This window comes from Mobula birostris, chromosome 13 (assembly GCF_030028105.1).
Source record: "Mobula birostris isolate sMobBir1 chromosome 13, sMobBir1.hap1, whole genome shotgun sequence".
NCBI lineage: Eukaryota > Metazoa > Chordata > Chondrichthyes > Myliobatiformes > Myliobatidae > Mobula > Mobula birostris.
The window spans coordinates 104586739-104612424 of NC_092382.1; the positions used below are offsets into that span (position 1 = coordinate 104586739).

The 25686-nt window shown below is 48.9% G+C and overlaps 1 protein-coding gene across 1 annotated transcript; it reads right to left on the reverse strand.

Annotated features, from left to right (window-relative positions):
• Window positions 1-5: 5 nt before the first annotated feature.
• Window positions 6-25142, reverse strand: LOC140207258 (uncharacterized). The gene is made up of 8 exons (XM_072275705.1): window positions 24891-25142; window positions 16274-16387; window positions 11434-11586; window positions 5350-5466; window positions 3834-4205; window positions 2915-3057; window positions 1234-1298; window positions 6-884 (listed from the first exon to the last, which is right to left on the reverse strand). The coding sequence occupies exons 2-8, from the start codon at window positions 16380-16382 to the stop codon at window positions 686-688; spliced, it is 1158 nt and encodes a 385-aa protein (XP_072131806.1). The 5' UTR covers window positions 16383-16387; window positions 24891-25142; the 3' UTR covers window positions 6-685.
• Window positions 25143-25686: the final 544 nt, after the last annotated feature.

The window sequence follows — 25686 nt, forward strand, 5'->3', positions numbered from 1 at the left end:
TCACCTATTTTTCAGTATTTATTAATTTTCCTTATTTACGTTAATTTTACATCTTTGCACCGCACTGAGGTCACGTTGTAGTTGTACAAAACGTCGGCGAGGAGTACGGTGTTCAGTTCTGGTCGCGCTGCTGTAGGAAAGATGCCACTGAGCTGGAAAGAGTACAGAGGGAGATTCACGAAGATGTTACCGGGACTCGAGGGTCTGAGTTATGGAGAGAAGGCAAGAAGGATGGAACTTTGTTACTTGGAGCGTTGGTATGAAGCCAGGAGAGGCACAGTTTGGGTGAACGTGAATATTCTTCCCCCCCCCCCCACCCCGCCCCACCGCCGTTGTGAACTGAGGGCCAGTGCGCACAGAATTGAGGCCAGAGTGGGTGGAGGGAAAAGAGAGAGGAGAGGCAGAGAATGGGGTCCGAGGGGGAGAGAAAGGAGGAGAAGCGGAATGAGTTGGGGATAAGAAGAGCGGAGAGAGAAGAGGGTGGAAAGGGGGAATAAATGGGGGGAGCGGGGCCGGGAAGTGAGACGAGTGCTCCAGATGGGGAGAGGGAGAGTATTTGGGGAGAATGTGGATGCGAGAAGAAGAGGAGAATGGGGTAGAAGGGAGGGGAAGAGAGGGTGGGAGGGGATTGAAGGGATGGGAGAGTGAGAGTGGGGTAGATTGAATGGGGAGAAGTTGGGTGTAGTCACTTGATTGAAGTCGTCCCGTCAGGCTGTTGACAAAGATCCTGGATCTCTTCAGGAATATCCGGGTATAAATATGCAGACTTCTCGCAGATGAATTCATATTTACTTTTGCAATTGTAAATCCATCCGTACGAGTCGCACTTACTGCAGGTGGGCGATCCCTGGGACATCTCGTAGAGAAGATAAGAGGCCACATTCCTATCAAAGAGGATTAGACAATTTCAACAGAGACCCAGCAGACCCAGCAGACAACCGGAGAACGTGGCCAAGCTCATCCCTCTAACCTGCGCTCTCCCCACAGCCCCTTGTCAGACTCTGAACTAATCCCATGATACCGCGCTCTCCGTACAGAGCCAGGTCCAACGCCGTACGAATCCCACTACAGTGCTGTCCCATGCAATCCTGAGTCAGTTCCTAAATTAATCCCACTGCACCAGCCTCTCCCGACAAGCCAGTATCAGTCAACAAACTAATCTCAATTTCAAACGCTCTCCCCACATCCTCGTGTCACTCGCACACCACCGACCTGCAAGAGTCCAAACCTCACCCGTCTCTGCATTTTCCAATCCAGTAAGATCTGTCTGCATAGCCGATAGAGCTGGAAACAAAATCCTGTGAAATTAAATTCCTTCGATTAATGTGCATGTAACGCGCTGGGAAATGTTCCACTACTAATGTAATGGTTTCTCTGCAGCAGTAGTGTGTTTGGGTTATGACCAGAGATAACGGGGGCCTTGGGAATGTGCGGCGTCCCATGATGGGAGGAGGTTTCTTTCTTGTGTGTCCGACAGCGAGGGTTCCTCGGGCTTTATTTCAAGAAAAGATACAGATAGGAAATGCCACAACGGGAAAGTCGTAGACTGCAGGCCTGAGCGGACTTGGAATGGTGTCGGGAGTCGACGACACCCCGGGGGAAATCGATAGAGAACGAACGGACGGGAAGGCAGTAAGATACAACAAGCGTTTTAGACAGATTAGTTAAAATGGGCCTTTTTTCTCCTTGTTTTCTACACTAACCCTACAGTCAAATGAAGAAATATAAAGCTCAATGGTTAAATTGCATATGGTGTACTTCTCGTTACTTTGTGCGAGCAATTTGTAACCGGGGAACTCATCACGCAGCATCCATACAAATGATATTTCACAGCATGGACGGGCCGTGGACAGTCTCGCCTCGACCCCGCCCAGACAAACGCATGATGGTCGAACCTGAGGGTTACATTTGGCCTCTCTCCATGCCTGAACAGGAGAGCATGTGAAGCGTTGGTACAAAGAGGGAATTGCCCAGTCTCGGACCCCTTGAGTGTGCGATGGGACCGTTGTGGAGGGAGCTTCACTCTGTGTCTGACCCCGGGAGTGTGTGAAGGGACGGTGTCGAGGAAGTTCCATTCTATGTCTAACCCCGGGAATGAATGATGGGACGGTGTGCAGGGAATTTCACTCTACGTCTGATCTCCGGAGTATGTGATGGGACAGTGTGGAAGGAGCTTCACTCTCTGTCTGACCCCAGGAGTGTGTGATGGGAAATTGTGGTCGGAGCCTCACTCTGTGTCTGCCCCCGGGAGTGTGTGAAGCGACGGTGTCGAGGGCGTTGCACTCTACGTCTGACCTCGGGAGTGTGTTGTGGGACGGTTTGGAGAGAGCTTCACTTTGTGACTGACCCTGGGACTGTGTGATGGGACGGTGTGAAGGGAAATTCGCTGAGTGTCTCATCCCGGGAGTGTGTGATGGGACGGTGTGGAGGGAAATTCACTCTGTGTCTGACTCCTGGAATGTGTGATTTGACGGTGTCGAGGGAGCATCACTCTGTGTCTGATCCCAGGAGTCTGTAATGGGACAGTGTCGTGGGAGCTTAACTCTGTGTTGGACTTCGGCTGTGTGTAATGCGACGATGCGGAGGGAGCTTCACATTGTGTCTGACCTCGGGAGTGTGTGATGGGACGGTGTGGAGGGAGCTTCGCTCTGTGTCTGACCTCGAGAGTGTGTGATGGGACGGTGTGGAGGGAGCTTCACTCTGTGTCGGACCCCGGGAGTGTGTGATGGGACGATGTGGACAGAGCTTCACTCTCTGGCTGACCGCGAGTGTGTGTGATGGGACAGTGTGGAAGGACATTCACCGAGTCTTCCACGGGAGTGTGTGATGGTACGCTGTGGACTGATTTACTGCATGTTAGAACCCGGGAGTATGTCATTGTTATTGGTATCTCTTCTCACGATGTGACACATACCTTTTCCTCCTTTGAATTTATTTCGAGGAGTCTTGCATCAAGGTCTGAGCAATATTCCCTCGCTTCATCATAAGATTTCCCCAATGTGGATATGAAATAACACCGGTCTTTATTTCTCTGCCAGTACTGGGGACACGTTTGCCCTGCAAATCAGGAAATAGTGAATCATTTGCCAGAACGCTCATTTCACCAGCAGGGCTCGGAGAAAGGCAACCTCCCTCTACTCCGTCACATCACAGATCCCGGAATCAGACACACAGTGAAGTACCCTCCGCAACGTCTTTTCACACAGTCCCGGTGTCAGTAACAGAGTGAAGCTGCCTCCACACCGTCGCATCACACACTCCCGTGGTCAATTACAGCGGCATGCTTACTCCATACTGTGCCATTGTACAATCCCATGGTTAAAAAAAAAGTGCAGATTGCTAGAAACCGTAACATCAAAGGATTTCCGGGTCAGGCAGGGAGAGAATCTCCCTCCAAATGTCGCAGTAAGCACAGCAGGTGACGCTGCTGTCATACGGTCCCATCACACACTCCCGGTATCAGACACAGAGTGAAGCTCCCTCTACACTGTTTCATCACACACTCCGGGCATCGGACATGGTGTGTATTTCCCTCCACACCGTCCGATCCCGCACTCCCAGGGTCAGACATAGAGTGAATCTCCCTCCACGCCGTTCCATCACAAACTTCCTGGGTCAGACATAGTGTCATGTTACTCCACGCCGTCCCATTGCACAATCCCAAGGTAAAACACAGTGTAGATCCTTTGAAACAGTAACATCACTGATTTCCGAGTCAGACACAGAGGGAATCACCCCGCACACCGTCCCATCACACAGCTCTCCGCCTCCTCCCTTCCCGTCTCTCACCGCCGCGGATGAGGACCAAGGGGAAGCGGGGGACGTTATCTCACCTCTTCTGCTGGTGAAGTATTGGCAAATCTGAGCTTTGTTTTCGGAGATGGTTCTGTACTTCGTTTTGAGCTGCTGGAATTGATGACGGAGATCGATTTGCGTTCGATTCAGCTCTGAGAGATCGGAGTTGAGGACGGTAATGTTGTTTTCGAGTTTGGAGAGGTTGTTGCTGAGGACGGAAATATTCTTCAGACAGTTTCTCTGGGAGAGATCCAGGCGGGAATTCTCAGATGTCCTGGATTTAAGGGTTGAGTTCAACTCACGGACTTGCTGCTGACATTGGCGTTGGGTCCTGTTCATCTCCTGATGTTGTTCCCAAAGTCTCCGGTAGTTTCGGTCGGAGGTGATCAGAGACTGACGAGTCCGTGATACTGAGGGTGATAGTAAGGGGTGTGTCAGTGACACGGTGTGAGGTGTGTCGGTGTCAGAGTGAGGGGTGTGTCAGTCACAGTGATGGGGCTCACTCTGACACGGTGTGAGGAATGTCGGCGTGACGCAGTGGGAGAATCAGTGTCACAGAGAGAGTTGTGTCAGTGTCACAGTGAGTGAAGTGTCCGTGTCACGGTGAAGGGACTGCAAATATTACGGTCTGGAGTGTGTAAGAGTCACAGTGAGGAGAGTGTCGGTGTCACGGTGACGGGACTGTCGGTGTTACAGTCAGGGGCGTGATGATGTCACAGTGTGGAGCGTGCATGAGTCACAGTGAGGGGCGTGACGCTGTCACTCTGAGAGCAGTGTCAGTGACAGTGTGGGGTGTGTAAGTGTCACGGTAAGGGAAGTGCCGGTGTAATAGTGTGAGCTTGACAGTGTCACGGTGCGGGGTATGTGTCGTGTCACGGTGAGGGATATGTGTCGGTTTCACGGTGAGTAATGTATCGGTGTCACTGTGCTCGCAGTCTCAGTGTCAAGTTGTGGGGAGTATCGGTGTCACAGTGAGGGAACAGTCAATGTCACGGTGCGGAGAGCTTCGGGATCACGGTGTTGGAAGTGCCAATGTCACAGTGAGTGGTGTGGTGGTGTCACAGAGAGGGGATTGCCGGTGTCACAGTGATGTGAGTGTCGCTATCACGCAGATTGCTCTGTCACTGTTACAGTGAACGGTTTGTCGGTGTGACAACGAGCGGTTTATCAGTGTTACGGACAGGGTTGTGTCGGTGTCACAGTGAGTGAAGTGTCGGTGTTACGGTGGAGGGCGTGTCAGTGTTTCTATGTGCAGTGTATAAGTGTCACGGTGAAGAGAGAGGCGGTGTCACAGTGAGGGAAGTGTCCGTGTCACAGTGAGGGGGAGTGTCAGTATTACGGTGTGGGCCGTGAGAATTTCACAGTGTGGGGACGGCCGGTGTCACGGTGAAGGGTGTTACTGTAGCCTTGTGAGGGGAGACTCAGTCTTATGATGTGGGGTGTGTCGGTGTCACTGTGGGGGGCGTGTCGGTGTCACGGTGAGGTTATGCGCTAACATTTCATCCCACTCTGTTTGTTTATGGTCTGACTCCTGCCGGAGCTCGTTCGACTCACCATGGATCGAGAGGCCGGCCACTATCGCGACGAGGATGGATGTAACGAGGCAGAGTAGGCAGATCTTATGGTACGCTCCATTTCCGATGTTTTCTTTCGACTTTTGTTTATGCGGACCTGTAGAGAGAACTTTCAGTTTGTGCGTGAATTCAGCCGTGACTCCCACTGGGACTCGCTTCCACCCACGATCCACGCTGTCTCCTTCCATCACGATCACCCTCTCCCTCTCTCAATCTCAGCTATTGTCAGCCGTCGTCGCTGAGAGTCCAAATTCCTTGGCTTGTGTTTGGCTGACAGGAGTCTGACGGATTCCAGAGATCAGTCGGATCTCCCCGGAGCCTCCTCCGCTCTATAGGAAGCAACCCATGTGTCCGACCTCTCGTTGTAACACATGCCATCGAATCCAGGCAGCATCCTGTTACACCTCTCTGGTGGGTACCCAGCGCCTTGACATACTTCCGATAATCTGGTGACCAGAGCTGCATACGAAACGCCTGATTCATACTAACTGGTGATGTTTATAAAGTTGCAACATAACTCCCTGACATTTGTATTCAATGCCTCGACTAATAAAGACAAGAATTCCTTAAGCCTTCTTGAAGAGCAGATGGTATCTAACAAGCCTGATAGAGTTTTTTGAGAAGGTGACCGGGCATATAGATGAGGGTATCGATGTGGATGTGATCTCTATGGATTTTAGTAAGACATTTGACAAGGTTCCACACGGCAGGCTTATTGAGAAGGTCAGAAGGCATGAGATCCAGGGAGGTTTGGCCAGGTGGATTCAGAAAGGGCTTGCATGCAGAAGACATAAGGTCGTGGTGGAGGGAATACATTCGGATTGGAGGGTTGTGACTCGAGGTGTCGCACAAGGATCCGTTCTGGGATCTCTACGTTTCGTGATTTTTATTAACGACCTGGATGTGGGGGTGGAAGGCTGGGTTGGCAAGCTTGCAGACGAAACACAGATAAATTGATTACGTGGAGCAAGGAAATGGCAGACCAATTGAATACCTACTTTGGTTCTGTCTTCACTAAGGAGGACATAAATAATCTTCCCTAAATAGTAGGAGACGGAGGGACTAGTGAGATGGAAGAACTGAGGGAAATACATGTTAGTAGGGAAGTGGTGTTAGGTAAATTGAAGAGATTAAAGGCAGATAAATCCCCAGGGCCAGATGGTCTGCATCCCAGAGTGCTTAAGGAAGTAGCCCAAGAAATAGTGAATGCATTAGTGATAATTTTTCAAAATTCTTTAGATTCTGGACTAGTTCCTGAGGATTGGAGGGAGGGTAATGCAACCTCGCTTTAAACGAGAGAGAGAGAGAGAAAGAGAGAGAGAACGGGGGAATTATAGACCGGTTCGCCTGACTTCGGTGGTAGGGAAAATGCTAGAGTCAAAGATGTGATAACAGCTCATTTGGAAAGCGGTGGAATCATCGGACAAAGTCAGCATGGATTTGTGAAAGGAAAATCATGTCTGACGAATCTCATAGAATTTTTTGAGGATGTAACTAGTAGAGTGGATAGGGGAGAACCAGTGGATGTGGTATATTTGGATTTTCAAAAGGCTTTTGACAAAGTCCCACACAGGAGAGTAGTGCGCAACCTTAAAGCACACGGTATTGGGGGTATGGTATTGCTATGGATAGAGAATTGGTTGGCAGATAGGAAGCAAAATGTGTGAATAAACGGTATCTTTTCAGAATGGCAGGCAGAGACTAGTGGGGTGCCTGAAGGCTCAGTGCCGGGACCCCAGTTGTTTACAATATATATTGATGATTTAGATGAGGGAATTCAATGCAGCATCTCCATGTTTGCGGATGACACGAAGCTGGGCGGCAGTATTAGCTGTGAGGAGGATGCTAAGAGGATGCAGGGTGACTTGGATAGGTTGGGTGAGTGGGCAAATTCATGGCAGATGCAACTTAATGTAGATAAATGTGAGGTTATCCACTTTGGTGCCAAAAACAGGAAAACAAATTATTATCTGAATGGCGGCCGATTAGGAAAAGGGAAGGTGCAACGAGACCTGGGTGTCATTATACAGCAGTCATTGAAACTGGGCATGCAGGTACAGCAGGCGGTGAAAAAGGGGAATGGTATGCTGGCATTCATAGCAAAAGGATTCGAATACAGGAGCAGGGAGGTACTACTGCAGCTGTACAAGTCCTAGGGAGACCACACCTGGAGTATTGTGTGCAGTTTTGGTACCCTAATGATATCTCAGGATATTTAGCCGTGACTTTGATCCAGAATGCCGGCAGAGATGTTATATCAAACATACTTTTCAGCCCGCCGTCATTTGTAAGCTTGAGGAGTTGATCTCCTTCCCGCGCTGACATGCATGACGCGCGGGTAATGACGTCGTGTGCTTTCAAGCTCCTCAGTGACCGAGACAGTAAATGAGGACAGGCTCGGATGACTCCTATCGCTAAATTATATCGTTTTCTCCTGGCCCTGTAGCGCATGCTTTGCGGCCCGGTGACTGGGGACCACTGCCTTAATCTGAGGAAAGACATTCTTGCCGGAGTGGGTGTACAAAGAAGGTTCACCAGATTGATTCCTAGTATGGCAGGACTTTCATATGATGAACGACTGGATCGACTAGGCTTATACTCGCCGGAATTTAGAAGATTGAGGGGGAGATCTTATCGAAACGTATAAAATTCTAAAGGGATTGGACAGGCTAGGTGCAGGAAGATTGTTCCCGATGTTGGGGAAGTCCAGAACGAGGGGTCACAGTTTGAGGATAAAGGGGAAGCCTTTTAGGACCGAGATTAGGAAAAACTTCTTCACAAAGAGAGTGGTGAATCTGTGAATTCTCTGCCGCAGGAAACAGTTGAGGTCAGTTCATTGGCTCTATTTAAGAGGGAGTTAGATATGGCCCTTGTGGCTAAAGTGATCAGGGGGTATGGAGAGAAGGCTGGTACAGGGTTCTGAGTTGGATGATCAGCCATGATCATACTGAATGGTGGTACACGCTCGAAGGGCCGAATGGCCTACTCCTGCACCTATTTTCTATGTTTCTATGTTTCACTTCTGTCATCCTTTTTTTATTCACATAATTGAAGAATGCATTGGGGTTTTCCTTTACCCTACTCGCCAAGGCCTTCTCATGCACCCTTCTTGCTCTTCTCAGCCCCTTCTTAAGCTCCTTTCTTGTTTCCCTATATTCCTCAATTGACCCATCTGATCCTTGCTTCCTCAACCACATGTATACTGCCTTCGTCCACCTGACTAGATTTTCCACCTCACTTGTCACCCATGGTTCCTTCACCCTACCATTCTTTATCTTCCTCACCGGGACAAATTTATCCCTAACATCCTGCAAGAGATCTCTAAACATCGACCACATGTCCATGGTATCTACTCTTCCCCATTCCACTCTCCCGTGATAAGACAGAAAACGAAACACTTTCAGCCCTATCTCACCGTGGTCAGACACAGTCTGCTGCTCTTCTTCCTCGTCAGATCACACAACACAGAGGTCAGATACGCAAGAAGCTCCGTCCACACCATCCTATCACACACTCCCGGGTGAAAAACAGAGACACGTCTGCTCCATACCCTCCCACCATAAAATCCAGCGGTCAGGCATAGAGTTAAGCGACTTTCACAGTGTCCATTTGCACATTCCAGGGATCAGGCACAGTGTCGCTGCTTCAGCACCGTCTGATTACTGACACCTTTTGAAAGACATGGAGTGAAGCTCTCTTCCACTCTCCCGTGACACACGAGAAGGATCAGAAACAGACCCATCACAGACACCCGGAGTCAGTTATACAGCGTTGGTCTCCGCACGCCATTCAGTCACAGACTTCCTGATGGGTCGGACACACATTGCGTTCCATCCGCAATGACCCGTCACACACTCTCGGGAACAGACGAAGAATGACGCTCTTGTCTCACGGGCCCATCATACTCCCCTCGGTGTCAGGCACAGAGTTATGCTCCTTCCACACTGTCCTGGGTTCTGCCTCAGACTGAAGCTTTCTGTCCACCACACTATCACACACTCCTTGGGTCAGACATGGAGAGAAGCTCCCTGCACACTGTCACATCACACAGTCCTGCGGGCACACACAGAGTCAACCTCCGCCCACACTGCCCCATTACTCCCGCCCGTGATTAGACAGGCAATGAAACGCTGTCGGTACCATCCCACCGCATACTCCTGTGGTCAGACACAGTATGATGCTCCTTCTACCCCGTCACATCACACAACACAGGGTCGGGAAACTGGAGATGCTCCCTCCGCACCGTTCTATCACTCACCCCTGGTAACAGACACAGAGCGGAACACCATCCAGGCACGCTTCACTGTTCCCGATGTCAGACAGACACATGCCCACCCTCCCAAACACACTCACCCACTCCCCACCTCGGCTATTTCTTCCCTCATCACTGTGTCACAAACAGAGTCCAATCATACACACACGGGATGAGACGCAGATTTAAGCTTCCTGCACAAGGTCAGATCACACAATAAAATGGTCACAAGCAGATGGAATCTCTCTCTCCGCGGTCTCATCACACACTACAGGCGTCAGACGTGTAGTGAGGCTCCCTTCCACATTGTCCCATCATACACTCCCGGAGACAGACACCGAGTTTAGCTCCCTCTACAAAGCCACGTCACATACTGCCTGTGTCAGAAACAGAGTGAACCTCTCTCTCCATGGGCTCATTACACATTCCAATGATCAGACGTGGAGTGATGTTTCCTGTACACCGTCCAATTACACTCTTCCCATGTTAGATTCTGAATGTTACTCCTTCCACACCGTTTCATTACACACTCTAGGGGTCAGACACAGAGTGAATCTACCTCCACACCGCCCCTCATACACTCCCTGAGAAAAAGATCAGAATTTAGATCCTTCCCCAAAGTCCAATCTCACAGAGCCTTGGTGAGACACACTGTGAATCTCTCTCTCCACAAACCCATCACACACTCCAGCGGTTAGACACGGAAAGAAACTCCTTTCGCTCACACGACAAATATCAGAGGGAGACCGATTCTCCTCTTCGTCTTCTCAACACACCACAGAGCAAACTGTGTGACACAGAGGGAACCTGCCTCCTCACCGTCCCATCACACACTCCCGAGAATAACACAGTGCGAATCTCTCTCCTCACGTCCCATCACACACTCCCGTGGTCAGACACAGAATGAATCTCCCTCCACACGGCCACATGGCACACCACCGAGTCTAACAAAGTGTAAATCTCCCTCCTTACGTTTGATCACACACTCCCTGGCGACGCACAGAGTGAAGCTCTCTCTGAACCGTCCCATCACACCCCACTGTGTTCACACACAAAGCGAAGTTCCGCCCATGGCACACTCACGGGGTCAGACTACCTTCACAACATCCAGTAACACAATCCGGTGTCACATAGAGTGAACGCCCTCTGCACTGTCCCATTACACACTCCCGGAGTCAGACACAGACGCTCTCTCTCCCTACGATCCCATTACACACTCCGGGAATCAGATACAGTGTGATGCTCCCTCCACACCGTCCCATCACACAGTCGCGGATTCAGTCACAGAGTGAAGCCCCCTCTGCAACGTCCCATCACTCACTCCTGGATTCAGACACAGGATGAAGCCCCCTCTGCACCTTCCCGTCACACACTCCCGGATTCAGAGTGAAACTCTCTCTCCGCCATGTCATAACACCATTCAGGGGTTAGACCTTGGGTGAAGCTCTCTGGGCCCTGTCCGATCACACAAGCCGTCTGTCAGACACAGAGTGAAGCTGGATCCATACCGTCCCATCAGAGATTTCCGGATTCAGACATAGAGTGAAGCTGTAAAAATACGTCTCACAATCCTCTGGGCAGGCGCAGAGTGAATCCACCTCCACAACGTCCCGTCACACTCTCGTTGATTCAGTGATAAAGTGCAGCTTCCTGCACGCAGCACCATCACACACTCACAGGTCAAACACAGAGAGGGACTCTCCCTCCATACCGTCTCTTCACTACTCCCGATGTCAAACACAGAGTGACGCTTCCTCTCTCTGTGTCTGCCCTGTGATGAGGAGCGGGTTAAAGGAGAGGATGATGCCTCACCTCTTCTGCTGGTCAACAATTCACAGATTTGAGCCTTGGTTTCGTTCACAGCTTTGTACTTCGCTTCCATCTCGTTGATCTTGGATTGAAGGGTTGAGTTTAACTCATCGTAATTTCGGTCCACGGTGAACTTGGACTGACGAATCTGTGACACTGAGAGAGATGGTGAAGGATGATTAACGTTTACAGTGACACGTGATTCAGCAACACGCTACCGAGCGGGCCACAGAGAGTGTTGTGTCAGTGTCACGGTGAAGGTCGTCACAGTGAGAGGTGTCGGCCTGTCGTGTCACACTGAGGGGTATATTAATGTGTCGGTGAAGGTTATGTTGTTGTCACAATGGGGGTCTGCGTCAATATCATGCGGGTCACGATCGAGTTGTTTTGAAGGACGTGGCGGTGTCACCGTGATTGGTGATTCTGTGCCCCGGTGAGAGTTGTGCCGGGTCGCATTGAAGTGTACCTCGATGTCACGGCGAGGGAAATGTCAGAGTAAGGTGCCTGGTGCTGTCAAGGTGAGTGGAGTATCTCTGTCATGGTGTGGGGTGTGTTTGTATCATAGAGAGGAATGTTTTTGTGTCACGGTGAGAGACATGTCATTGCCACGGTGGTTGTAACAGTGTCAGGCTGAGGTGTTTTGGTATCACGCTAAGAGGTTTGCCCGTGTCAGAATGAGGCGTGGGTAATTGCCTCTGTGAGCGGTGCATCGGCGTTATGTTGAGCGGTGATACTGTCTCGGTAAGGGGTGTTACAGTGACTTCTGAGTCTTTGTCACGAGGCGGTGAGGATCACGACGAGGAGCGTGAAGGTGTCACAGTGTACGGTGCCTCAGAGTCACAGTGAAAAAGCGTGTCGGTGTCATTTTGAGGTGTGTTTCGCTGCTGCCTTGAGGAGTTTATCAGTAATACAGTCAGTGGGAATGTCGATGTTACAGTGAGGGGTACGTTGCGGTCAGTGTGACTGCCACGGGTGTGTAACGTCCATGGTCCGTGTCCGTGTTGCGGTTAGGAGTGTATCTGTGTCTCGTTGAAGGTCGTGACCGTGATACGGTGACTGAATTGTTCATGTTCTGGTGAATGGCGTGCCGGTGTCCGGATGAGTCTTGATTGTGTTACGGTGAATGCCGTGTCTTTATCATGGTTATAAGCCATATGACCAGAAGACAAAGGAGCAGAAGTCGGACATTCGACCCGTCGAGTCTGCTCCGCCATGTTATGATGAGCTTATCCATTCCCCCACTTAGTCCCTCTCCCCGGCCTTCTCACCATAACCTTTGATGCCCTGGCTACTCAGATACCTATCAATCTCTGCCTTAAATACACCCAGTGACTTGGCCTCCACTGCCGCCCGTGGCAACAAACCCTGTGGCTAAAAAAAAAAATCGCATCTCTGTTCTGAATGGTCGCCCTTCAATCCTTCAGTCATGCGCTCTCGTACTAGACTTCCCCAACATGGGACACAACTTTGCCACATCCGCTTTGTCCATGCCTTTCAACATTCAAAATGTTTCTATGAGGTCCCCCCTCATTCTTCTAAACTCCAAGGAATACAGTCCAAGAGCGGACAAGCGTTCCTCATATGTTAACCCTCTCATTCCCAGAGTTATTCTAGTGAATCTTCTCTGCACCTTCTCCAACGCCAGCACATCCTTTCTCAAATAAGGAGCCCACAACTGCCCACTGTACTCAAATTAAGGTCTCACCAGCGCTTTATAGAGCCTCGACATCACATCCCTGCTCCTATACTCTGTTCCTCCAGAAATCAATGCCAACATCGCATTCGCCTTTTACACCACCGACTCAACCTGGAGGTTAACCTTAAGGGTATCCTGTACGAGGGCTCCCAAGTCCCGTTGCATCGCAGAACTTTGAATTCTTTCCCCATTTAAATAATAGTCTGCTCGCTTATTTCTTCTGCCAAAGTCCATAACCATACACTTTCCAACATTGTATTTCATTCGCCACTTCTTTGCCCATTTTTCCAATCTATCCAAGTCTCTCTGCAGACTCTCCATTTCCTCAGCACTACTGGCCCCTCCACCTATTTTAGTTTCGACAGCAAACTTAGCCACAAAGCCATATATTCCATAATCCAAATCGTCGATGTACAATGTAAAAAGAAGCGGCCCCATCACGGACCCCTGTGAACACCACTCGTAACCGGCAGCCAACCAGAATAGGATCCCTTTACTCCCAGTCTCTGTTTCCTGCCAATCAGCCAACGCTCTATCCACGTATATAACTTTCCCGTCATTCCATGGGCGCTCATCTTGTTAAGTAGCCTCATGTGTGGCACCTTGTCAAAAGCCTTCTGAAAATCCAAATATACAACTTTCTCTGCATCTCCCTTGTCTACACTACCTGTAATTTCCTCAAAATATTTGAAATAGGTTTGTCAGGCAGGATTTTCCTTTAAGGAATCCATGCTGAGTTCTGCCTATCTTGTCATATGCCTCCAGGCACTCTGTAACCTCATCCTTGACAATCGACTCCAACAACTTCCCAAACACCGATGTCAGGCTAACAGGTCTATAATTTCCTTTTTGCTTCCTTGCCTCCTCCTTGAATAGCGGGGTGACATTTGCTATCTTCCAGTCCTCCCGAAGCATGCCAGAATCTATCGAGTTTTGAAAGATCATCGCTAGTGCCTCCGCAATCTCCACAGCTGCTTCCTTCAGAACACAAGGGTGCATTCCATCTGCTCCGGGAGATTTATCTACCTTTAGACTATTCAGCTTCCTGAGTATGTTCTCTGTCGTAATTGTGACTGCGCACACTTCTCTTCCCTGCCAGCCTTGAGTGTCCGTTATACTGCTGGTGTCTTCCTCAGTGAACACTGATGCAAAATACTCGTTCAGCTCCTCCGCCATCTCCTTATCTCCCATTACAATTCCACCAGCATCATTTTCTATCGGTCCTATGTCTACTCTCACCTGTATTTTGCTCTTTATATACTTGAAAAAGCTTTTAGTATACTCTTTGATATTATTTCCGAGTGTCCTTTCAGAGTTAATCGTTTCCCTCTTAATGACCTACTTAGTTTCCTTTTGGAAGCTTTTAAACATTTCCCAACCCTCTATCTTCCCACTATTTTTTGCTTCCTTGTATGCCCTCTCCTTTGTTTTAAGTTTGGCTTTGACTTCTCTTGTCAACCACGGTTGCATTCTTTTTCCATTCGAAAATTTCTTCTTTTTTGGAATATACCTGTCTTACCCCTTCCTCACTTCTCGCATAAACTCCAGCCACTGCTGCTCTGCCGTCTTTTCCGCCAGTGTCTCTTTCCAGTCAACTTTGGCTCGTTCCTCTCTCATGCCGCTGTCATTTCCTTTACTCCACTGAAATACTGACACATCGGATTTCGGCTTCTGTTTCTCAAATCTCACAGTGAACTCAATCATGTTATGATCACTGCCTCCTAAGGGTTCCCTCACCTCAATCTCTCTAATCACCTCCTGTTCATTACACAATACCCAATCCAGTACAGCCGATCCCCGAGTGGCCTCAACAACAATCTGTTCAAAAAGCCATCTCGCAGACATTCTACAAATTCTCTCTCTTGAGATCCAGTGCCGACCTGATTTTCCCAATCCACCAGCATGTTAAAATCCCCCACAATTATCATAACACTGCCGTTCTGACAAGCCTTTTCTATTTCCAGTTGTAATTTGTGGTCCACATCACTACAGTTATTTGGAGGCCTATAAATAACTGCCATCAGGGTCCTTTTACCCCTGAAATTTCTTAGCTCAACCCAAAAAAATTCTACACCTTTCGATCCTATGTCACCTCTTTCTAATGATTTAATATCATGCCTTACCAAGAAAGACACGCCGCCCCTTCTGCCTACCTTCCTAAACTTCCAACACACCGTGTTTCTTTGGACGTTCAGCTCAGATTTTATTTCCTTTCTTATACAAGACTGCTTCTTCCTATACGTTCTGTCCTTGCTTTTAGCCAGAATATACTATTGTTGGGGACTCTAATGAGTCTCTTGGAAAATCTTCCACTGTTATTTACCCGTCGCACTATATTATATGTGTTCCCAGTTTAAATTCTCTCACATCCCATTTTTGTGTTACGTTGTGGGGTTTATCGGTGTCACGGGTAGAGGACGATTTGTGTCAGGTTGAGGGCGATGTCGGTGTCACGGTGTGGGGCTGATCGTTACCAGGGTTTTGAGAGCATCGGTGTCAGAGTGCGGGGCGGGCGCGGCGTCACGTGGCGTGTCCCTGTCAGTGTGAGGGGAGTGAAGGTTCTCGGTGAGTGTGTGTCGCTCTGTGTCACGGCGAAGAACGTGTCGTCACAGTGGATGGCTCGTGTCAAATTGAGTGGTGTGCTGTTATCACGATGAGGGGTAAGTAGGCGTGCTGTGAGGGGCGTGTCGGTGTCACGATGGGGGATGTATTGTTTTGACGGCGACCCTTATGTAGGTGATGCAGTGCGGTGAGTGTTGGTGTCACGATAAGGGACGAGTCGGCTTGAAAATGAGGAACGTGACTCTGTCATAGTGAGGGATGTGTCTGTGTCACAGTGCGGGACTTGCCAGTGCCACGGCGAGGTGCGTGTCGGTGTTAGAGTGAATCGTTATTACAGTGGGGGGTGTGTCGGTATCAGGTTGAGGGATTTGTGGTATTATGTTGACGGATGTGTTGGTAGGGTCGTGTCAGGGTCACGGTGAAGGATGTGTGGTAGTCATGGTAAGGGGCCCGTCAGTACCGCAGTGAGGGCTGTGTTGGTACCGCAGTGAAGGGTGTTTCCCGGTAATGTTCGGAGTGTATCGCTGTTATAGTGGCCATTTTCATTTTCTGCGGTTTGGTCGTTACGACCGGTGTTAAACTCACCATGAATCCTCCAGCAGATACCCGTGATAATGAGGGTCGCTGTTAAAACGCAGATTAGCCATATGCTTGAGTCTGATCTGTCTCTCCCTGTGGGTCGTTCACTGACCATGTCGTCTGTGGAAAAATCGTTCCTCGACATTGTTAATTGTCATTTTCCCTGATCTATTCCACCCCTGATCTTCCCACTCTCTGAGTTCAAATCAGTCTCTCCCCTCCTGAAGAGCAGTGGACATAAATCACAGAAAAATACAGGCCCTTCGCTCACAATTCAGTGCTATACTAGTGAAATCCTTTCTGCCTTCGCAATCTCCATATCCCTCCAATCCAATTAGATTCTCCCAGTCTACCTCTTGCCGTGGAGATTGGCCACAAGAATATTCTGTTCTGGCTCCACAACTCTTTTCAGCTTCCTGACTTTCACACTGTTTCCCCTTTCCTACACGATGCATCTAACTTCATCCCAATATGTCCTCCCGATCACCCCTCAGCTTTCCAAATGATCCTGTGTTCATCCAGTTCCAGTTCCAGCTCCTTAACGCCGAGTGTTGGAAGCTGTATCCGGATGCACTTCTCACAGGTGAAGACGTCAGAGACACTGGAGGTCTCCCTGCATTCCCATGCCCTACAAGAGGAACATTCAATTCTGCAGCCAGGCATGCCTACTGTTCTAAAAGAGCAATTATAAAAAAGGAAACAGTAAAATAACGGAAAATACATCTATGTACTTTCTCTCAACCGAGACTCTCCTGGCTGAATCATCGAAGAGCTAAAACCTCAAATCCCCACGATAGCACTGCCCACACCAATTATTGGCTCTCGGCTTGCACCGGCCCTTTCTAATAAATTCCGGACCCTGATTGGTTGCTCTTCAAACGCTGATACTTCCTCTAATCGCTGTTTTTTAATGGCCACTCGCCGACCAGTGTGAGTGACACTTACTTGGCTCCTGATCTCTGCTTGGAGACACTGAAATCAGATATCTGTCTGACTCAGACACAGAGGGAGTCTCTCTCCATACCGTCCCATCTCCCTCACGGAGTCAGACACAGAGTGAGCCCCACTCCCCCCAACCCCCCACAACGATCCAGTGCAAAAGATCGTGGTTAGGCAAGTAATTAAGCTTCATCCACATTGTTCTATCACACACGTCCGGCTATAGACACAAAGAGAATCTCCCTCTTTCCCGTCCCTAATACATTCCCGGGGTCAGACAAAAATACTGCACAACGTCCTAACACACACACCCTGAGTTAGACACTGAGTAATGTTCTCTCCACACAGTCGCAACACGCACTGTCAGGGTTCAGCCACAAAGGGGAGCTGCATCCACCGCGTCTCATAACACGCTATTCGGTTCAGTTATTTTATGAATTCGCCCCCTTCCTCCTGCTCCATCGAGGCCCACGCTACCGGATTCAGAAAAAAAAAAGAGTCGAAGCTCCCTCCCTCCCCTCTGCTCTGTGTGAGTGTGTGTGTGTGTGTGTGTTTGGGTGTGTGTAGTGTGTGTGTACGTGTGTGTGGGGGGGCTGCGTGTGTGTGTGTGTGTGTGTGTGTGTGTGTGTGTGTGTGTGTTTGTGTGTGTATGTGTGCGTGTGTTTGTGTGTGTCTGTGTCTGTCTGTGTGAACGGATGGGGTGTGGAGAACTATAGTAACGGCGATATCGAGGAGCAGATCGGGAAATAGGTCCTCGAAAGGTGTAATAATAAATTTGTCGTAAAGGAGTTTTAATTTCCCAAATATCGATTGCCATCCCCTCAGAGCAAGCGGTTTAGAAGAGGGGTGGAGCTTGTTAGGTGTTTTAGGAAGTTTTCTTCACACAATACGGAGATAAGCCTACAAGAGGAGAGGCTGTACTTGTTTGGTATTGGGAAACTAACTTGGTCAGGTGTCAGATATCTCAGTGGAAGAGTATTTTGGAGAGAGTCATCATAATTCCATCTCCTTTGCAATAGCATTGGAGAGAGATAGGAACAGACAAGTTAGAAAAGCGTTTAAAAAGTGTACGGGTAATTATGAGGCTATCATGCAGGAAAATGGAGGCTTAAATTGGAAACCGATGTTCTCAGGGAAAAGTCGGAGGCAATGTGGCAAATATCCAGGTGATATTTGTCTAGAGTTCTGCATATCTACGTTGCATTGAAACAGTGAAGTTATGGTAGGGTACAGGAACAGTGGCGTACAAAGGGTGCAATAATTCTCGAAAGAAGAAAAAAAAAAGTTTCTCAAGGTTCACTGAGGTAGGAAATGTTAGAGATCCAGAAGATTACAAGGCTAATCTTGTAATCTTGAAGGCAGCATACATGAGGTTTAGGAAGCAGGGATCAGATGGGTTTATTGAGGAATATAGGGAAGCAAGAAAAGAGCTTATGAAGGGGATGAGAAGAGCAAGAAGGGGGCATGGGAAGGCCTTGGCTCGCAGGGTAAAGGAAAACCCCAAGACATTTTTCAACTATGTGAAGAAAAAAAGAATGACAGGAGTGAAGGTAGGACCAATTAGAGATACAGGTGGGAAAACGTGCCTGATGGGTGTGGAAGTGAGCGAGGTCCTCAATGAATACTTCTCTTCGGTATTCACCAATGAGAGGGATCTTGTTGATGGTGAGGAGAATATGAGTGAGTTTGATGTTCTGCAGCATGTTGATAATAAAGGAGAGGAGGTGTTGGAGTTGCTAAAATACATTAGGTTGGAAAAGTCCCCGGGGCCTGACGGAATATTCCCCAGGCTGCTGCACGAGACGAGGGAAGAGACTGCTGAGCCTCTGGCTAGGATCATTATGTCCTCGTTGTCCACCGGAATGGTACCGGAAGATTGGAGGCAGGCGAATGTTGTCCTTTTGTTCAAAAAACGGCATAAGGGATAGTCCAGTAATTATACACCAGTGAGTCTTACGTCTGTGGTGGGAAACCTGTGGAAAAGATTCTTAGATACGGGATCTTTGGGCATTTAGAGAATCATGGTCTGATCAGGGACAGTCATCATGGCTTTGTGAAGGGCAGATCGTGTCTAACAAGCCTGATAATGTTCTTTGAGGAGGAGACCAGGCATATAGATGAGGGTAGTGCAGTGGATGTGATCCATATGGATTTTAGTAAGGCATTTGACATGGTTCCACACGGTAGGCTTATTCAGAACATCAGAAGGCATAGGATCCAGGGAGGTTTGGCCAGGAGGATTTAGAATTGCCATGTCTGCAGAAGACAGAGCGCCGGGGTGTAGGGAGTACATTCAGCTTGGAGGATTGTGACCAGTGGTGTCTCACAAGGATCTGTTCTCGGACCTCTACCTTTCATGATGTTTATTAACGACCTGGATGTAGGGGTAGAAGGGTGGGTTGGCAAGTTTGCAGACGGCACAAAAGTTGGTGGTGTTGTAGAGAGTGTAGATAGTGTAGAGGATTGTCGAAGATTGCAGAGAGACATTGATAGGATGCACAAGTGAGCCGAGAAGTGCCAGATGGTGTTCAAACCGGAGAAGTGTGAGGTGGTACCATTTGGAAGGGCAAACTCCAAGGCAGAGTGCAAAGTAAATGGCAGGATACTTGGTAGTGTGGAGGAGCAGAGGGATCTGGGGGTACATGTCCACAGATTCCTGAAAGTTGCCTCACAGGTGGATAGGATAGTTAAGGAAGCTTATGGAGTGTTAGCTTTCATAAGTCGAGGGATAGAGTTTAAGAGTCGCGATGTAATGATGCAACTCTATAAAACTCTGATTAGGCCACACTTGGAGCACTGTGTACAGTTCTGGTTACCTCACTAGAGGAAGGATGTGAAAGCATTGGAAAGGGTACAGAAGAGATTTACTAGGATGCTGCCTGGTGTAGAGAGTATGCATTGTGACCAGAGATTAAGGGAGCTAGGGCTTTACTTTTTGGAGAGCAGGATGAGAGGAGACATGATAGAGGTGTACAAGATAATAAAAGGAATAGATAGAGTGGATAGCCAGAGCCTCTACCCCAGGGCACCACTGCTCAATACAAGAGGACATCGTTTTAAGGTAAGGTGTGGGAAGTTCAAGGAGGATATAACACGAACGTTTTTTACTCAATGGTGGTTGGTGCGTGGAATGCACTGCCTGAGTCAGTGGTGGAGGCAGATACACTAGTGAAGTTTAAGAGACTACTCCTCAGGTATATGTAGGAATTTAAGGTGGGGGCTTATACTGGAGGCAGGGTTTGAGGGTCGGCACAACATTGTGTTCCGAAGTGCCTATAATGTGCTGTAGTGTTCCATGTTCTATGTTCTAATAGGAAGCAGCTTAAGAAGGAAATTAGGAGAGCCAGAAGGGGCCATGAGAAGGTCTTGGCCTTCACGACTCAGGAAAACCCCAGGGCAATTGTACAAGTAGGTGAAGAGCAAGAGGGTAAGACGTGGAAGAATGGGGCCTATCAAGTATGACAGTGGGAAAGTGTGTATGAAACCGGAGGAAATAGCATAGGTACTTAATGAATACTGTATTCAGTATTCACTGTGCTTAAGATCTTGGTGATTGTCGTGATAAGTTACAGCAAACCGAAAAGCTTGTGCATTTATATATTAAGAAAGAGCGTGTGCTGGCGCGTTTTGAAAGCATTAAGTTGGATAAGTCGCCGGGACCGGATGGGATGTACCCCAGGCTACTGTGGGAAGCGAGGGGGGAGATTTCTGAGTCTGTGGCGATGATCTTTGCATTAGCAATGGGCACGCGAGAGTTTGCAGAAGATTGGAGGGTTACAGATGTTGTTCCTTTATTCAGAAAGGGAGTATAGATAGTTCAGGAAATTATAGACCAGTGAGTCTTATCTAAGTGGTTGGTAAGTTAATGGAGAAGATCCTGAGAGGCAGGTTTTATGAATATTTGGAGTGGAATAATGTGATTAGGAGTAGTCAGCATGGCTTCATCAAGGGCAGGTCATACCTTACGAGCCTGATTGAATATTATGAAGATGTGACTAAACACATTGATGAAAGAACAACAGTAGATTTAGTGTATCTGGATTTCGGAAAGGCATTTGATAAGGTACACCATGCAAGGCATATTGAGAATGTAAGGAGGCATGGGATGCAAGGGGTCATTGCTTTGTGTCTACAGAACTGGCTTGCCCACAGAAGGCAAAGAGTGGTTGTACTCGAGTCATATTCTGCATGGAGGTCGGTTACCAGTGGAGTGCGTCAGGGATCTGTTCTGTGACCCTCAGTCTTCGTGATTTTTATAAATGTCGTTGATGAGAAAGTGGAGTAATATATTGGTAGGTTTCCTGATGACACAAATGTTGTTCTCTGGCAGAGGAAATGAAGGAGCTGCACAACGTGAGGGCGGTGTGGCGCGGCCTACAGTCTGTGCTGCCCCCTAGTGTTCACACGGCAGAAGTCAAGATCTGCTGCGGTCGATTGCACATTATGGTAAATTCCATTGTCGCAGGGCCTCAGGTAGGTTGGAGGTGTTGGGGATAGTGTGGAGGGCTGTCAGGAGTTACAGCGGGACACTGATAGGATGCAAAGCCGGACTGAGATGTGGCAGATGGAGTTCAACCCAGATAAGTGTGAAGTGGTTAATTTTGGTAGGTCAAATATGTGGCAAAATGTAGTATTAATGGCAAGACTCTTGGAATTGAACGTAGGCCCGAGAAGTAATACTGCAGCTACATAGGACCCTGATCAGACCACACTTGGATAACTCTGCTCAGTTCTGGTCGCCTCAATACAGGAAGATGTGGAAGCCATATAAAAGAAACAGAGGAGATTTACAAGGATGTTGCCTGGATTGGGAAGCATGCCTTATGAGAATAGGTTGAGTGGACTCGGTTTTTCCCCTTGGAGCGGCGGAGAATGAGAGGTGACCTGATAGAGGCCTATAAGATGATGAGAGACATTGATCGTGTGGATAGTCAAAGGCTTTTTCCCAGGGCTGAAATGGTTGCCACAAGAGGACACAGGTTTAAGCTGCTGGGGAGCAGGTATAGCGGAGATGTCAGGTGTAAATGTTTTACTCAGAGAGTGGTGAGTGCGTGGAATGGCCTGCCCGCTACAGTGGTGTTGGCGGACACGATACACTATTTTAAGAGACCTTTAGATAGGTACATGGAGCTCGGTAAAATAGAAGGCTGTTGGTAAGACTAGTATTTTCTAAGGTAGGGGCGCGTCCGGCACAACTCTGTGGGCCGAAGGTCCTGTATTGTGCTGCAGTTTTTGTATGTTTCTGTGACGGAATGTGTGGAGCGGGCTTTGCGGTGAAGGCGTGCAAGCCACTGGAGTAAGTTGGGGTGAACCCACACAATCGGTTCAACCACACCGAGCATTGGAGAGTTTGAGAACCGAGAGATCGATATTCGGTTGGAAAGAGGGAGGTGTGGCCACAGACGTTAACTCTTCCACTCCCTCATCGCACTTCGCTCTGAACACAAAGAGGGAGGGGTGGAGTGGAGTGGATCACAGAGGGATGTAGGGGTGTAGGGGAGGTGTGGGATTACAGAAACAGGCCGGGGTGCAGGAGAGGTCTGTGTGACGCATGCGTGGAAGGATAAAGGGGTGGAATTCGGCACGCAGGTATGGAGGTTTGTTAGCGAGGAGACAGGCGATGGAGACGGGGAGGAGTGTGTCAGCATTACAATGCAGGCTGTGGCGGTGTATCGGTGACGCAATGAAGGACGCGTCGTTGTCACGGTAAGGGGTGTGTCGGTGTCGAGGTGGCGCGTGTGTCAGTCCCTTGGCACACCTCGCCATTCACAGTGTTTATACCCCGGACTTGTACACCTATGTCCCTCCCTCCTTCAACACTTCCCACTATTCACAGTATAGGTCATTGCATTCCACACTGAGATTAGACTGCGATTTGGATCCCAGTTACCAGGTACACCTTTGCAAGAAAACAACTTGTCCAAATTCACTTTATCCAAATTCATTTTGATCCAAGGTAAAATTGGACGTGCTCCAATTTAGAATCCAAACCCGAGGGCCGGACCTCTCCTTTTTCATAACTACCTTGAAACTGATGGTATTTTGATCACCAGATTAAAGGTGTTCCCCTGCACAAACCTCTGACACTTGGCTTCTCTCATTTTGCAGTAGGAGATCAAGTATTGCCTTCCCTCTCGCTGGGATTTCTCCGTACCGTGTAAGTAATCTTCCCTGAATATTTTTGACAAAATCTCTCGCACTGGTCCTCTTGCAGAATGGGACTCAATTGAAAAGCTAAAATTGCCTGCTATATCAGTCTTGTATTTCAGCAACAGTCGGTAATCTCATGCAGTTTTGTTTCTCCTAATCGAGTGGACTGTTGTCTGGTCTATAATGTAGCCCCATGAACATGGTCATACAACCCGTATTCCTCATTTGCACCCATAATGCCTCACTTAGACGAGTTCTCTTGTCTGTCCTGACTGTGCACTGCGGCGACATGTTCTCTGTTCAGTAATGTCACACCTCCTCCTGTAAGTCCTTCCGCTTTCTCACGTCTGAAAATAAGGAAACCCGAAATATTGTGCTGTCCTGCTTGCTCCCCCTACAACCAATTCTCAATAATTGCTGCAAAATCATAATTCACTGTGTCTATTCATGCCCTGATCTCACTGCCTTTTTTTTAAAGCTTCCTGCATTAAAATATGCGGAGCCCAGGGCAGCAGACAGATCATGCACAACCTTTTGATTCCTGATTTTTTTTTTTTGAGGTCTTAACAACATCTGTATCCATATCGACTTCGCTATCTGCTCTGGAACCCTGAATCCCATCCCCCTGCAACTCGAGTTCAACAATTCTCCCAAAAACTCCCATGCACGGTACCGGAAAAAAGCATCCCTCTGGGATGTCAGTTTCCCTCCAGTTGAGGTGTAAGCCGTCGTCTATCTCTTCTGTATAGATCCCACCTTCCTTGGAAAAAAAAACACAATTTTCCCAAATTCTGAAGCCCTCCCACCGACACCACACTTGAGTCACGTGGTAAACTGTATGGTCTGCCTGTGACTGGACACGCCGGGACGGGTAATGGTCCTGTCCTTTAATTTAGTAGCTAAATCCCTGACCTCACTTTGCAGAACCACCTCCCCATTCATACCGATGTTATTGGTACCTATATGGACCAGGACCTCCGGCTGCTCACTCACACACTTCAGAATCATAAGGAAGGACTGGTGTGCTGAGAGAAGAGGAAGGAAGGGGAGGAGAGTGGAGGCCACAGAAAGGGTGTTCTGATCGCAGCCTTTGGAGCAGAACTTGCGAGTCACCATTTTCTTGCTCCCTGTCTCTGATTGGAGACTGTTTAATGGCCGAAATGCACTGGCCAATGAGTAGGAGTCACAAACAAGCGAGAATCCTTCCATATAATCCAATCACACACTTCTGGAAACAGATACTGAGTGACGCTCCCTCACAACGGTCCATCACACACACCCTCGATCCGGTACAGCGGGCAACTCCCTCAACCCTGTCCCGACAGACACTCCGGGGTCATACAGAGAGTGGAACTCCATCCACACCGTCCCATCACACACTTCCAGGATCAGACAAACAGCGCAGCTGCCTATATATTATCCTATCACATTCCCGGGTCAGATATGTGAAGTACCTCCCGCCCCACTGCAGCAAACTCCACTGGAGTCAGAAAAAACTGCGCAACGCTCCCCCTCCTCCAGTCTCCCCACTCACCAATATCCAGTCCTTCCGCTTTCCAGTAATCTCAAATTGAGTGTGTGTCTCTCGGAGATGGTGTGTGTGTGTGTGTGTGTGTGTGAGAGAGAGAGCGAATGGTGTGCTGCTGGAAGAGGAAGGAAGGGGAGGAGAGAGGAGGCCAGGGAAAGGGTGCTGAGACTGCAGACACTGATGCAAGTGGTGTGGAACTGCCGTGCATTCAGAGCTGTGGACAGTCTCAGAACCTGGTGATAGATGTCCGGTGGAATGGGGGAGGTGCAACACCAGATGTCATCTCCCCCTCATACTTCCCACAATTGCCTGTGACACAGAGGGAGGAGAGTGGAGGGACACGTAGATGGGGAGAGTTTAGCGGGTTCAGTGTATCACGGAGACGGGGAGGGGTGCATGGGTACGTACGGGATGATAGAACCGGCGAAGTGTGCAGGGGGGAGTGTGTCACAGAGACGGGGTTGCTTATCGGTGAGGGATGGGTGACGGAGACGCGACTGGTGTAGTGGAGAATGTGACGGTGACGGCGAGCAGTGTAGGAGAGGGAGAGTTTGTCGGAGTGGGGGAAGGGTTTTGGAGAGGGTGGGTGTTATCCATACGGGTAAGGGTGTTTCACAGGTACAGTGCAGGGCGCGACTCTGTGTTTGTATCGCTGAGTGGTGAGTTTCTGCTACGGTGCAGAGCCTGTCAGTGTGTCACTGTCACGATAAGGGCGTGTTCGTGTCATCTGTGGTTCGTGTCGGTGACGCCGAAACTCTTTCAGTGTCCCTTTGAAGAACATCTCTGTGTGACAGTGAGGGTA